This window comes from Haliaeetus albicilla, chromosome 16, assembly GCF_947461875.1.
Source record: "Haliaeetus albicilla chromosome 16, bHalAlb1.1, whole genome shotgun sequence".
Taxonomy (NCBI): Eukaryota; Metazoa; Chordata; class Aves; order Accipitriformes; family Accipitridae; genus Haliaeetus; species Haliaeetus albicilla.
In genome coordinates this window covers 32,151,259-32,166,836 of record NC_091498.1, presented here as the reverse complement: position 1 = coordinate 32,166,836, position 15,578 = coordinate 32,151,259, and the positions used below count along the sequence as shown (strand labels likewise).

Here is a 15,578-nt window from a genome sequence, read left to right as displayed (position 1 = left end):
AGCAAACATGGCTCAATATTTGCACTGAAAGTAGGAAGCAGAAATCCCAGTTTGAAAAAGAAGTCAGAAGGGACACAAATACCAAGTGATTTTGCATTTTTTAAAGTGCCAGCTTGCAATGTATCCTGTCTCTAACAACAGCTAATTTTTAGATCAGACCTTGCTTTGACTCCAATAGAAAAATTCTTGTGTTCCTCTGAACTGTCCATTCTTCTTCAAAGATTTAGGTTGATGTTTCTTGAGACAACTGAGCTGACCTAAGGATTAGCTGCTGCCAACAGGAGTCAGGCCATCCCTTGGCATGAAGGCTTCCCCTCTGGCTTTCATTTTATACCTTGGAGAACTTAGGAACTATTTGCCTTATTTGTCTATTTGCTTTTTCTTAATAAAATCTGCCAATCAAGTACTATCAGTGCTGTCCAAGGATAATAAGGGCATGCCGAGGGAATACAGCACCCCTTTTAGGTAGCAGCAAATCATTAATTTAGTTCATCTGTGTTGTGAAACCTCACCCTTACCTATGAGGGCATAGAGGAGAACTTTGGAAGTGCAAGCCTAATGTGAATTAGCCTGGTTTTAGAGGTACTCACCATGAAGGGTACATTGGCTTCCTTTGGAGTGGGCAGTCATAGAGACTCCAAAAGATCAGAGCCACTGATTTTTCTCTTCAATTTCTGTTCCTGTGTGTGTGTGCTGGTTTGATATTCTGAACATTTCCTGCAAAATCTCTTATATTTCTGTGTAATCCAGATCATCAGCAGCTGTGGTGGCCCTGAGCTTGCCAAGTCTGTCGTCAGCCCACTTCTTTCTAAAGACGCCACAGATTTCCTTAGAGGACACCTGACACCAAAAGAGATAAACCTCTGGGACTCCCTGGGAGAGACATGGACCAGATCCAGGTGAGGACAGAGCTGCCATCTCGCCAGGTTCCCCGAGCTCTTGAGAAAGGCAGAGGGGGTGCTTGATTGTATAGCCATGTCAGAGGGTCAAGGATGCCCTGATGCCCCTGCTTCTCCCTGACACACTTTCAGAGACATGTTCCTTGTGAATCTCACTGCATATTCCCCACTTCATATCCTAGAGCTGAATGGCCCCGAGAAGCAAACATCCCCACCTACATCCCCAAATTCCGCAATGGCTGGGAACCGCCCGTGGAAATCTTCCGTGGAGCTCCCTGGGAAATAGACATTGGACACTTGCAAGAAGAGGTTAGTCTTGTGTCCCTGGCCACCCTCTCTTCTTTTCCCCTTCTTCCCCCTTTTTCAGAGTGAGAGATGGATCTGTGGAGTTTGCAGTGGTGTGTAACAAGCAGTCGGCTCAAAACTCAGATGGATCTGGTCATTACAGTTAAATATGGAAAGAAAATAAGGCCAGAAAAGGGCAGCAATAATCAGCCTCACCTCCTGATCAACAGGAAATAGGATACTATACTGTAGCTGAGCCCCATGGATACAGGTTTGCCTGAAGAACATTTCTCTGATGTGCACCTCATTGTGACCAAAAGCTTCCACGCCATGATTCATCTACCACTATCACTCTCCTTTCCTCTGATACAGCTTTCCCCTTTCCTGGTAACACTGACTCCATTTTTCCCTTTCCAGCTATCATCAGCCAATGGATATCCTTACCGTAACTCCTCACTCAAACGTGGCCAGACCGCTGATCAGACACAAGCTGTGGATGCCTTTAAACAGAACGTCACTCAGCACGTAAATAGGTAACGTATCAGCACCACGCTGGACAATGGCACCTCAGCTGCCGCCTTGTAACCTCATAAACACCCACTGCAACAGATCATGACACCAGGATGTTTTGGCATCCTGGTAGATAACTCTCTGCCATTATTAATTCAGACTTGGTAACAAGATCAAGAGAACTCAAAGATCAGATGAGGGATTATTCATGTAAACACTGTCTGCTTTTTAATCACCAGCAGGTGTACAAGGAAATGGGTTACATGTGTTTTCCACCACAAGAGGCAAAAATACTGACTTCATTAGTCAATCAGTAGGTCTTGTTTCATAACATCAGCCCACCAAAGTGATATTAAGGATCATGTGCCAAAGATACTGCGCTGCATTTTTGTTCTCTGTACGTTTAGAGAAGCTAGCATCTCTCCATTCATCCTAAAGCCACAACACGTTGTATAGAAAGAACCTGCTTATAGGAGGAATCTGTATGAAGGTATAAGCACATGCAAGCTTTCTGCTGTTGAAAAATGCAGTGCTGGGAAAGAGCACCCTGACCTCAGCAGCACTGCATGGAAGACATTTTAACTAAGGCAGTGCCATTTATTTCACTGGATGCAGCATCTCCTCCTTTTGCTTTCAGTCACAACCAAAGAGAATAAGATTTATTAGAGGCTGAATAAAATGAGAATGTGTTTCCAGTCTTGCTCATCTCTCTATCAGGAATTGACAGGGCATTGATTTCAGACAACTCTTCTTAATGAGATAAATCCAGAAAATGGGGAAAAACACTCCCCTTTCTCTGGAAGTCTTGGAAAGTTCAGTTTCCAACCTAGAACCAACAAGGCCACCCCTTTGCCTCAGGCTTTTTTCCAAGGGAAAGATGGCTCTCATAATTTAACCAAACACTTTGCCCCACTGCTAGTTTTCTATTACATTACTCAGTGGTATAAAATCTTTATGAAAGAACTTTTGGTTCAAAGTTTAGAGGCTTTTAATCTGCTTGCTTGTTTACACAGGCTTACGCCTTTGAAATTCTCACAAGGTCTCCGAGTTTCAACAAACTCTTCCCAAATTGCAAATGAATTCTCTGCCATAGTCTGCTTTGTGGTGATTTGACATGAAGTTATCGACTTCAAGTCTTCAAAGACTGTGAAGTCCAGACCCAGCAAAGCACTTAACCATGCACTTTTCTGTAGCCAGCTCTAGACTGGAAAAAAACCTTCAAGCCAGACTGTTTTTTCATGGGTTTATGTTCTAATCTAGAAGATTTATAAGGTCTACTACTACAAAAGAAGTTCAAATTCACAGCAAAATACATTAAATCCAATTATATCAGCAAAATAACTTATTCTTCTCATTCACCCCGTCAGAGGTCCTGGTGGGACCATAAAATGGTACAGATGCAGTGTTGAGTACAGAAAGAATTATGATAACAAATTCTCTTCTCCAATTCCATATTTCTCAGTGAGGTTATGAAAAGTAAGGAGAACTTAGTTTACATGAGAACATTTAAGTCTATCTTTAGTGACTAGTAGACAATGCACCTAAGGAAACATTTTCCTCTGTTAGTCTCAGCAGACAAACTATAAATAGTAGTGTTGAGCCCTGGAATACAATTAACAGCGTGCCTTTTTACCAAGGTGACTATTTCCCTGAGACACCACCCATTTTAACTACAGTGTGAGCATAGATGAGGATCTCTGTTTTCCTGGGGTAGGTGTTGTGTCTTTTTACCTACCTTTCAGACTGTCGACAGCAAGTTTTCCTTATGCATAACATTTAAGAAAAAAAAGAAAATCAAAGTTAACAGCACCGAAGCAGATGCTAAAATTGAGAATGTGCTTAGATGTCTTCTTCAGTCCAGAGCAGACCTCAGCCAAGCCTGCCTGGATGTTTGCCAAGATCACAGTCCTGGCACAGACATACTTCCTGCTGTACTCATGCTTTTTTCAGGGTAGTTTGAACTAGTTTTCTAACCAAGAGACCCCATATTAACAAATATACCCATGCATCAGTATTATTATTTACACCGGGGCTTTTGGCTGCAGAGAAGTGTCATAGAAGCCCCAAGCAACATTACAGTAATCAGTGAAGGTCACTTGTGTAAAATCTAGTTGCATGCAAATTACACATTAGCTTCAAACTCCTCCAGTCATCACCTCTTTCCTCATGACTCATTTACCTTCTGGAATGCTACAAAAGAAGTAAATTCTACCTAACTCCCTAACTTGGGCTTTCCTCCCCCTCCCTGCCTTCAGGGTACTGCTGGGTAAGGCCACCACTCCCTTTCTTGACTGGTGGATTCAATCTGTCTGAAAGACTGCTCCAAGCTCTCCCGGACTACAGACTTACAACTTCTATATTGCACATGGCCAGAACTACACCAGGAGTTGTCCCAAATCAAGCAAGCTAAAGACAACACTACAGCCATAGGCATGATATCAAACCACTAAACCAGTGGTTTCAACCTTTTTCAGGCCATCAAAAGCTATCTAATGAAGACAATAAACGGAACTGAAACTAAGCATAATGGGCTTGCTTTTCAAAGTCAGGTTTTACAGATGCCTCAGAAGCAGTCCACAAAGAGCCAAGTTTCCACATATCATAGATTTAAAATCACTGACCAAACCCAAGAACTTGGCAGTGGAAAAACATCAGGCTAAAAACTACAATTGCTAGCAGTGCTGGAAGCACTGGCTTCACTCAGCTACACAGAACCTGACATAAACTGGAGAACCTGACCCCCTGCTGGCATGCCCACTGCGAATACAGAACCTGGGAGTCTTCTGCATCGGGTAGCTGTGCAGGTTGCAAGTCATAAGCAGAAAGATCCATAGAAGGTCCATTAAAGTAGTTTCCACCTGCCCTGACACAACAAGGCAAGACAGTTTTTCCATACTACAAACAATTTTGGAATTAAAAAATAACACTACACCCATCCTAACCAGAGAAGAAAAAGATGAGATCTGCAAAATTTCCCTAAGCTAGGCAAAAAAAAAAACTATGAAAAAATAAGCCATTTCAGTTCGGGTCAAAGGAAATCTTTCATTGCACTTTTTCCACCATTTTCCATTTTTTACAATCTACCACATTTATTTTCTCTCTCTCTCTCCAAATGATAAGTCATTCAACATTGAAAGCTGTATATTCTTGTATCAGAAATTCCCAAGCAAAATACTTAAACACATTCCTTTCCCCCCAAACATATCTTAGAATAGAAATACTCAAACTCACTTTTCCTGGGAACCTGCAGAATCCTGATTCAGTAGCTCAGCATTTGTTGCCTGATGAAAAAAACATAGATTTCCAGTCAGTTCTACCTACAGTCACTAGTGCCTGCTTCTCCCCTACTGTGGCATATAGGGCAGTTGTTTCCACTTATCAGGACATGAGAGTTTCACACTTATTTTTCACAGGAGGTGCAATCAGAGCATTTTGTTTGTGCTTTGTCAGTCTCCCCAGTCCTTGCAGCAGTAAAGCAGCAACAGACAGGGGAAGAAGTCTTTTCTTCTACCCTGAAAGCAGCAGCCTCACAGTCCCCCAATAAGGCCACTAACCAAACAGCCCTACAGCCTTTTTTTTTTCTTCCAAGCATAGGGTCTTTCACTAGAATGAGGGGTGAAAATCTTCTTCAAAAAAAGAGTAGCAAAGAGGTACTGCCCCTCCTAACACAAACACAATTGTCTCTCTACCTGCACTGACACAGTCTTCACCACTCTTCTTTTGCCAGTGAACCTATATTGCCCTAGTTATTAGATAGGACTCCATTAAAACTCCTTTATTTTAACCTCCTGCAGGAATTTTGAGGCACAGGGAATGGCTCTGCCGAAGAGATATGCCAAAATCCGCTACGATTTCACCGCGCGAAATGCCAATGAACTCTCAGTGCTTAAGGATGAAATCCTGGAGGTAAGTGAACATGCTGGGGAGAAGGTGTGCCCTCCTCCCCTTTCCAGGAACAGCAGAGAGATCTAGAGACACTGGCAAGTGCCAACTCATTTTTGCTTGGTGTTTTCTGAGCAGTAACACAAAGCTTTGCTCAAACCTAAAGCTTTACGTCTGACTGTATGCATTGGGTCATTTGCTCAGCTGAAACACATCAGTCACATCTTAATTAGCAATGAGGGGGAAGGAAAACAAGTCACTGTATTACACTGCTCACCCACTTGCTGGGCCTATGTTCATTATTAATAGTCCCCCCCCAAAGGAATTATTTTCTATGAAAACATCCTTTTTCATAATCTTTCTCTTACTGCAATACTGTTGGCAGCTGGAGAATGTAGGACATGACTTGGTCTACACGTTAACTGTAACAGAACTATGACTTGAAAGAAAGACTTCTGTTCAAAAATGTAGCTAGAATGAGAAATGTGTGTGGGCCTTGCCAGCAAAGCTCATCCATTCTGGAAAGATTACTTTGAAAAAAACTAAATAAAAAAAATCACAGTTCTGGGTTGAAACAAGCCTGCTGAAAGGACCAAGGGGACAGGTACAATAGGAGACATCTCAGCAATGGGCAATCTCCTTGCCACATCATGGTTATGATGTGATGGTGTTATGTACTATGATGTAACACATGATCAAGTTATATGAGAACACTGGCATTTTTGGCAGGAGTCACTCTTGATTTTTTTTTTTTTTTAATGCAAAAAGACAACACAAATTCAGTCACTGGGAAAAAAAAAAGGAGAAACAGGTAAATTAAGTAGGAACTATGAGTTCTTCAGCACTCCAGTTCTGTTTTCCCCCAGAGATGCTATCCTGTTCATCATTAGGATAAGTTCTGATGCTTTTCAGGAAAGGCTTCAGTCTTGAATTGCAAATGTGCACAACAGATCTATTTGCCAGCTCCTGGCCTCAAGGATGCTATTCTGAAAACTTCATGTTACTGTGTGGTTTATTTCCACTATATGCCATTTATGTTTGCCAGAAATCTGATGTTCTCACTAGCAAATTTATTTTTTTCCCTCTCTCAGGTGTTGGAAGATAATAAGCAGTGGTGGAAGTTGCTCAACCGGAGCGGGCAGGCTGGTTACGTCCCTTATAATATCCTGGATGTGGTGAAACTGGAAGAGCTCGAACAGGTCTGTAGTCAGGTGATACTTAACTGGTAGCCAGCTGCAGGGCATAATTAGCCTCTGAGAATAATCTTGTAATTAGACCTCCCTGGATTTCTTAGGATGCTGTGCACAAGTCCGGATGAACCCTCACATGCAGACGAACAAGGATCCTGGGGATTCCTGAGTCTCCTATGATAAAACTCTCACATTTTGCCACCGTTACCTTTCCCCTCCCCAAACAATACCTGTCCTTGCCATCTGTGCAGATGCCTCATGCTTTCCTCCCACTCTGAGATGCCAAGCACATTGCCTGCTGCCAACAGTGCCTGGCAGGCAGGGTTATGGGACAGGCGAAGGCTGAGTCCTCCTGCAGCAGCCTGCTATGAAGTGAGACCCTAGCTTGAAGGCATGCCCACCCTGAGCCTAGCAGCATGACTTGATCATCCCAACAGAAAAGGTCTTGTGTTGAGGTGCCACCAAACAGCTGCTGGTTACAGTGGCTTGAAAGAGTTCCACCCTTTGCCAGTGCCTTCCCCTCCAAACCCACATACTTCTCAGCCTATGGTTTACCACCTCCTCTGTTGCAAAACCCTGCTGCTTTCAGGGCTGTGCTGTGAACAGGATGAAAGCGCTAATGCAGCCATAAAAGCAAATTTTGCCATGAAAATGCTGAGATTTTTGTTGGGGGTTAAATTAAACACAGACAGTTCCCTCATCTAGTTTAAGTTCAGCAGCAGGAACAAGTTACTGGAGTGGATGCAGATGGAAATACCATCTAAGTGAGTACTAAGTGAATATTGCTCCCAAGCACCTTGCATTGCAAAAATGTGGAGCTGGAGAGCTCTAAATGCCCTAAGGAAGCATGGAATTGGTTACCGGCTTTGGTATTTCACAGCTTGGGCAAAGCATAAGGTGCCCCAGCAGGCTTCTGGATAAAAGCCCTGTTAGTTTAATCAAAATGTCAAAAAAACTCTTTCCAGACTGCTCCAGGCACTTGGCAGTGGTCCCACTTAACATCCCATTACTAGAGCAGTGATGCTTTAGCTTCAAATGGGATTTCTGTTCATTTTCTCTTCATATAAAAATCCTTTTGCTTCCCTTGCTCTCCATCTCCAAGGAAGCCCTATGAGCAGTAATTTCTGCATAGCAAAAGGCTAAAGGGCCGAGTCATGCATGTGAGAGCAGTCATCCGCAGCAGTAGTAAGCAAGCATACAGTAGCACTCCTCACTGTGTGGTGAGTGTGACATATTTTCCAGGTGTGTAAATGCCATGTCAATGCCTTCACACAGTCTTCAGCCTTTCGTTTGGGTTCTGTTCTTTCCCATAAGACCCCAGAAATTAAGTTCTTCCATGCAGCTCCAACTGAGGTCTCATCAGCCTCAGCTGAGTGGCCCCAGATCAGCACAGAGAGAACATGGCAATTTGTCCCTCAATTTGCTATCGTGGGTGGGAAGCAAAAAGTTTAAGAAAATGAAAAATGGCAAAAAAAATTCTTACACATTTTTTTTTCTTTCTTATCATCTAGTCTAACCAGAGGTACAAAGGAGACCTGAGCCCCAGGGGATATGGACCATCCAGCCCAACTCACAAGCTACCTGCCAGCTATGCTGGGGATAAATGGGGAAGTGAAATGTTATCGCGCAACTCTCCCCAGGACGCCAAAGAACGTATGTGTCCCAAACCAAGCTCCCAGCGTCCAGGCACCTTTTACACCACACATAGCAGCCTCAGGCAGCCAGAAAGCTTGGCACCGCGGCTTTGCATTTCAGGACTTAACTGAAAAGTTTCTGTGAACCCATGTTTTTGCTCACTCTCTTCCTGGTGGTTTTCTTTCTTTCTCTACTTTTACCATAATGGTCTGTCCACTGTTTTTGGTTGTTGTGTGCATGTAGCCAGACCTACCCAAGGGCTTTCCCTCTCATAAAGCTCTGCACAAGGAGTGACTGCACCTGTTAGTGATAAGCAATAGACCAGCAGTGGTTTTGGAGGAGGTTCCAGGTAGCGCAACAACCAACAGAGCAGCCCTGAGGAGCTCACTGACTCACGTCAGGACTCTCAGGCAGCCTGGGACAAGCAGGGCAAAAAGGTGATCACCTTAACCCTCCTTCCAGCTTGACCCTCCTCCTACTCCCAAGGAGAGAGTTTCCTTTCCCCACCAAAACATTTAAGTGTGTCTAAGCAATCACACACATTCAGGTCAATCCCTTTTGCTCGCTTCCTTTGCTCCTGTCTCCTGCCACACATGCAGTGCCTGCCTGGCCTGTTCCTTCATGTGGTTTCAGAGAATTCCAGCCCGCAGATCTGCCGATATGAGATTCACATCACTCCCTCACCCTGCACACGCTACGCGGGGTCACAGAGCATGAGAAAGACCAGGAGCCCTGCTCACCTCACCCCGTTATCACACCCTGCATACACCTGTAGCAAGCTGTCTCCCAAAGGCCACAACCAGTGTTCATCCCCTGTTCAGCTACCATGGACTCCTGGAAGCAGGAGCCCTTTTGGGATGATGGAAAGCCCCATAATACGAGCATCATGGACATGTATCTATTAATAACACTGAGTTATTCTCCACAGTCTTCAGGAGTTTCATGGAAAAAGTGATACTAGATGATGTGTCGCTGGAGTTTTATGAGTGTGCTGCTCACTCCCAGTTCATGCTTCCTGCCACTTCTATTTAGCTGCACAGCAAAATGAGGACTGAAAAGTAGAGGGAGCAGGGCTACAGCTCAAAAACAAGACTCTAGTTTTAGGTACTCACAGAACTGGCCTTCCACATCAGGCAACAGCGAAAGGGCAATGGGAAGAAAATAAATGGTAACACAGAGGCACAGAAAAATGGGAACCTCGTTCTCAGAAACAGATAGTCAGAGGTCAGTCTCCCTGACCTCTGCTGTCTCATGTGGTCTGGGTTTTTTCCCCTCCCTGCTGCTAGGTTTGCAGGGCAATTTCCTTATTTCAATAGCCTGAAGGGAACTAAGTAACTCAAAAACAGGAAGATGACAAACTAAGGCAAAAACACAACAGCAACACCAGACATCAGGGAAAAAGGACCCTGTCCCTTGACACTGCTTGACAGCATTGGTGGGAGCAAAGACACTGCCAGATCAGGTTTTACACCCTTCAGCAAGCTTCTGCTAGTTGGTGTTGCAGGGTTTTATGTCCTTTGAATGAGGTGTGATGAACAGGATAGGTAAGTAACACGGGAAACAAGATTGATCTCAGTATAAATTTATATATAAAATAGGGGAAAATATAGGTCTTTACCAGGTCCAACCTACTAGAAAGAAAATTAACTCTATCCCAGCCGAAACCAGGACATGAAGCAATGAGGCCAAAATCTCAGACATGTAGTGCTTGTCCCAAACCTTGCCCTTGTCCTGGGGGACAGTCACACTGCAAGAAACCTTTAAGCAGCTTTTTAGGTTCAGTGATCACTGTGGACTATGAGCATTTGGCTGTTACTTTGTGATTCCTCCTCTCCATCATTCTGGAGAAGAACTGCAGAAATCTAGGTTTCTCCCAAACAAGCAGCAAGGTTTCATAAGCTGAAGGAAGTTCAGAATATTTGGCTGGGAGAAAAGGGGAGATTCCCAAAGTCTGCTCCAGCAGTCTACCAGCCTCCAAAACTGTGGTGGTCTCCCTTTACACGTTTGTTCCTGATGGAAGTTTGAAGGTCAAAATGTTGTTGCTCAACCTATCGCTCTAAAAGCACTTAAGCTTGTTCTTTAAAACTAAACAACAAAAGTAAGCACTTTCCTTTGGTGTATTTACAGACAATAAAAATGCTGAGCCACATTTTGATCTTCCTTACACTTTCCCTGCAAATGCATTAATTTAATAGGATTTGTGACTGAGGACTTAATTTCATTCCCTGCTTTCTACCTTGTGCCTTGTTTCCCCAGAACTTATTCATCAAATGGACGAGCTGAATGATGAGTTGCTAAAGAAGATCACAAACAATAAAATTCAGCCTCCCCAGAGGAATTTCAAAGTGGAAAAGCCTCAGCAAGTTTTTGTGCCCCTCACCTTTGAATCCAGCACTGAAGAAGTCAAAGCTTGGCTGGAGGCAAAGTCATTCAGCAAAGAGTAAGATCTGCTTTACTACCATATGAAATGCTGCTCCTTCATCTAAAAAGGAGCGGGGGAGGCAGCTTGCAACTTTTCAACTGGATTACAAGTCACTTGTATTTACTTACAGAGCCTGTGTTGCAAATTAGATTTCAATCATATTAAAACCAGACTATATAACCAGTATATTCAGAGCCCAAACTTACTCCTTTTCTTTCTTATACACTATCAAATAAACCTTGTCTTACAGCGCAGCAAAAGACCTAACGAGTAGCTGCAAATAAACAAATGGTCTTGCTTACTCTCACAACTCACAGCCAAATACTGCACAACCTCCTAGCGCTGGTGCGTGTCTGGCCCCGGTTAGCCAGTTCAGAGTGCTGAACTTAGAGGAAAATAACTAATTAACTAACTAAACGCATGCCTGTGGGAAAATTCCAGATGACTGCCTGTCTCTGGAGAAGCTGTCCTAAAGTACCTCTGAGGAAGAGCCAGACCCTCAGCCAGGACTAGCAAATCTTCCCAGGGAAGGACCAAAAAGCTGCACGTGGTCAAGGATTACAAGTTACAACTCACACTCTGCATAGCGAGCTAAGAGGAGCTCCAGGATTGCTCCCCAAATGCGATGCAACCAGAGTGAAATCACTGCAATACCCATGGGGCTGAGTATACAGTGGACGCCAGGGTGACTCTGGCTTCACCCACTTCTCATGGCTTGCTGTCATCCCCACCAAGAGCTTGGGTTACCCAACAGCTGCCACCTCGGCACAGCCCCAGGGCCTTGCATGTGATATGATCCTGGTGCAGGGGCTGCACATCAGCTGCTCCTAGCTCTTTTATCTCTGACTCCCCTCACCTTCAGCAAGAGGCCACGTGTAGTACAATTATCATCTCCTTGCTTTGTGTCTTCCCAGGACAGTGGAACACCTTGGTATCCTTACTGGAGCTCAGCTCTTCTCTCTCAACAGAGAGGAGCTGAAGAAAGTGTGTGGTGATGAGGGAAACAGAGTATACAGTAAAATCACAGTGGAGAAAAACCAGCTGGAGGTAAGTAGCTTTCTGGATAACTCCTACCTGAACGGGTTCCTGTACCAGCAGTGTCAGATATCCCATTAAACAGACATGTTAAGAAACTTAATTTAAAAAACCAAAACCCCCAGCCAAAATCCACACAACCAAAAAACCACACCACCTAAAAATCATGAGAAGTTTTTTAAGGAAAAAGGCCCCAAATCTGTAAGGCAGATCACCTGTCTCCACTAATGAATCTGCCTCCTTACTGGTATCACTCATCCCTTTGAAACTAGCTCTACTCTTAAAGCATTAGTTAAATACTATAATTTAACTATAGCTTGACATTAAAATTCAAACTTCCTCTTTTGTTTCCATTCTAGAAAAGCAGAGGGGAGTCAGAGCTCCAAGAAATCATGAAGCGTCGCCAGGAAAGGATTGATTCTGCTAATTAAAATCTATCTGCTTTATTTCAGCTATTAGTCATAGTAGTGCAGAAAAAGGGAACAAAAGCAATGATCCCCAGTCCAGAAAAGAGACAGCAGTGCTCCACTTAGAGATGTAATAGCCATCAAAGTGACAATTTCTTGAACACTGTTGATAAGGGTAGACAATAAGACCACGTCCCATTGGGAAAGGTGTTTTAATATTGCATGAAGTATTTTTTTTTATAACTATATATTTTATACTGAAATTTTATGTGCATGCGATCAGAGCAGATCAGAATTCACACGTGTCTGAATGTATGACAATGGCTGGATTCAAGCAAAAAAGACCCTGCAAAGCTTTTCTCATAGGGCTGTACCTGCTCCCACCCTCCTTGCCTGCGTGGCTCAGGAAGAGAGAGCATGGCACAGAGCGCAGAACAAGCCAGCCTGAATGTTTAGAGTCTGGACCGCAGAAATAAGTCTTTTCCCCCACTTTTCATTTCTTTCTCTGTGGCAGATATCCCCCGCAGCCCACGAACAAAGGCCCTGTGACAATTCACTGTCCTCCTTCTGTCCCCTCCATGCCCCCTCGTTGGACAAGGCTGGAATTGCAACACACATGACCTAAGACTGGCTGCTTCCTTAAATACGTGTACTAGTTAGCGCTGTCTTTGAACAGTGGAAATGGGCTTTCACTGTGTAATAACGAGCAGGATCCAAGATTTGAATCTGCAAATAGGTGAGCTCAGCCTGATCACACCTGCTTACGCAAAGGCTGAGGCTCAGGGCAGCTGTGCAGCCCTTCACCTTGGCACTGATCCTGTATCGGAAAGTTGTAGTATTGCCAAAGCCAGGCCTCAAACAAGGAGACAATAAGCCCATACCGTTTGCTCCCAACCCAGTCACACCCAAAGCCTTTCCCAGGGTGTTCATCACTCATCCCCACCTTCACATTTTCATTGCAAAGAGTAATCTGAAATGCTTCCTAAATACCTAAGAAACAAAAACACACTTGGAAAGGTTGTTTTAATACAAAATAAATGGCCACAAGAAAAAAAAAAAAACAATATCTAATTTAGTAGAGGCTGTTGTTCTTCACTTCCTGTTTTTCCTAATAATGTATGTGCATATGTATACATATATATATCTCTAGTGAAATACTCCCTCACTTTTACAATCTATAAATGGGGAGGAGGAAAAAATCCCTTTCCCTAGAGACATAATTAAGTGATTATGCATCAATAATTCAGCCAAAGTTTTAAAAGCTGAAGCAAGCATATAGTAGATTTCCTGTCCACAGCAAGTTTGGCACACACTGTATTTATATCTACATTTTACTTACAGACCAACTTGATAAGAATGCAGTAAAGTACACACATCTATCTACAGGAACTGCTCACAGACTAGGAAGACTTTGTCTTTCTCTCTCTCCCATTCACACACCCTAACTTTGGTTGAATGGGAATTCAGGCCCAGACTCCACAAAGACTTACACATATGCTTTCCTTTACGTGCTGTGAATGGTCCCACCTTCTTTAAAGGTTAAGCACATGCCTAAGTCTTTGCACAATTTGAGCCTGTCCTTGCACATTTAATGGAAAAAGCTGTACAGCTCTAAAGCAGTGGCTGGGGAACACGCGTCTAAATCTGAGAATACTGATGCACTTCTCAATTTTGGCTTTGTTCTTCCAAAAATGTTTCTAATGGATGATGTATTTTCTTAAATGTTGAAATAGGACCAGCAGTATTAGGGTGCAGGCAGGGAACTTACAGAGGAGGATCATGTTTTTAGTCACAACCCTGCTGGCTTGCCACAGCGACTGGAATTTGCAAAGGGCACTTACCTTGTCAGGGAAGGATGAAGACAACAATCCTCCCGAGAAGCCTGGGCTCTGGATTAGGGTGGAGATGGGAAGCAGGTGTGAACACTGGTAAACCATTGATGTTAGAAGCACAGGAGGCTAAATAATTTCTAGAATGAAAATAAAAACAAATGATGAGCTAGGAAACACACCATTCTTGTCTTCAGGTATAAAGGAAAACAAATCACACAGAATTATAGTTACTTGGGATTATAATAGAAGCGTACGCAACAGTTCTGTAAAGCTGGGAGCCATGGGAGCATTTCGTAAAATAAATATATCAGTAGGCCTTATTGCAGAAGTCACTTTTAAAAATTTCCATATGACTGAGCTGTGCATCTGTTATATTTGTACTGCCTGCAGATAATGCTATAATGTACTGTACATTAATGTAATTGAACGAAGGATAAAATGATATAACCATGCACTGTATAAGATTTATTAAAATAGTTAAGTTATACTTATAACTTGATCTCTGTCTCAGTTGGATATAAATGAAAGCAACAGGACACAAAAACAGTCGATAAGGGCTGCTTTTCATAACGACTTGTTGCTCTAAGTTACACAGCAGAGTATCTGAAACCGCATGTTTCCTTTTGTTTCTGGGGGACTGCCGCTCAAAAGGAAGGATGTTATGGCCTTGATAATCATTCATGTCTAGAAACAGGGGTAAGTGAAAATCCCACATACAATAGCAATCAAATGCCAGGAAAGCTACCAGCTCAATCCCAAACATCCCCTTGCTCATCGTCTTGAAGAACAAATTTCTTTTACCTCTGCAGTGTGCAACTGAGACAACACGCCAGCGTTTACACACACAGATACTGTCCAAGACTACATTGTGCACTGGCAAGCTAAAAACAACTAACCCTGGTCAATGCCAGCTAATGCTGGCCGGGAATGGATATGCAAGGAGGCTCCATTATTCCTTGGCAAAGGACTCTGGAGACAATAAGAACATGTTTCCTACATAGTCACAGAATTCAAGCAGGACTTAAACCCAACTCCTTTTTCCATTATCCTCTCTTTGGGTTGGACAAAGCATGAGAAGGTTGTACAAAAGCATATCCTTGTGTATCAGGAAGGGAAATCACTGTGGAAGCCTCCACAATTGGAACAATGCAAGACAAAATGAGGGGAACAGCACAATCCAAAGAGCCTCTGTTTAAAGGCCAAGGGGCAGATTCTGCAACATTTCCAGCCAAGTCCCATTCCCCATTTCAGAAGCACAACCACGTTAACAGGACCGCCTTCTCCAGAGTTTAAATGAAGCTGAGGTGAATGAACATCCGTAGGTGCCCAAGAACATGTGCCTTGCTGGGTTAGGGGGGCTCTCTCTGGCATGGCGGTGCAGGCTGCAGCCCTGGCTGACCAGCTCTGTTGAGCCTCGCCCCGACAGCGAGGGAGGAAACGCACCGTTCGGCTCCTGCAACGGGTTAACACAGGCGTGGCAT

General features: G+C 43.5%; 1 protein-coding gene across 1 annotated transcript in view; it reads left to right on the top strand.

Annotated features, from left to right (window-relative positions):
• EPS8L2 (EPS8 signaling adaptor L2) overlaps positions 1-14,596 on the top strand; it is a 66,689-nt gene extending 52,093 nt beyond the window's left edge. The window contains exons 13-21 of the mRNA XM_069804343.1: positions 751-899; positions 1,082-1,208; positions 1,602-1,717; positions 5,489-5,600; positions 6,668-6,775; positions 8,278-8,419; positions 10,658-10,841; positions 11,738-11,870; positions 12,218-14,596. Of these exons, the coding sequence (XP_069660444.1) occupies positions 751-899; positions 1,082-1,208; positions 1,602-1,717; positions 5,489-5,600; positions 6,668-6,775; positions 8,278-8,419; positions 10,658-10,841; positions 11,738-11,870; positions 12,218-12,289 (1,143 nt within the window). The 3' untranslated portion in view covers positions 12,290-14,596. The remainder of the gene's footprint in view (positions 1-750; positions 900-1,081; positions 1,209-1,601; positions 1,718-5,488; positions 5,601-6,667; positions 6,776-8,277; positions 8,420-10,657; positions 10,842-11,737; positions 11,871-12,217) is intronic.
• Positions 14,597-15,578: the final 982 nt, after the last annotated feature.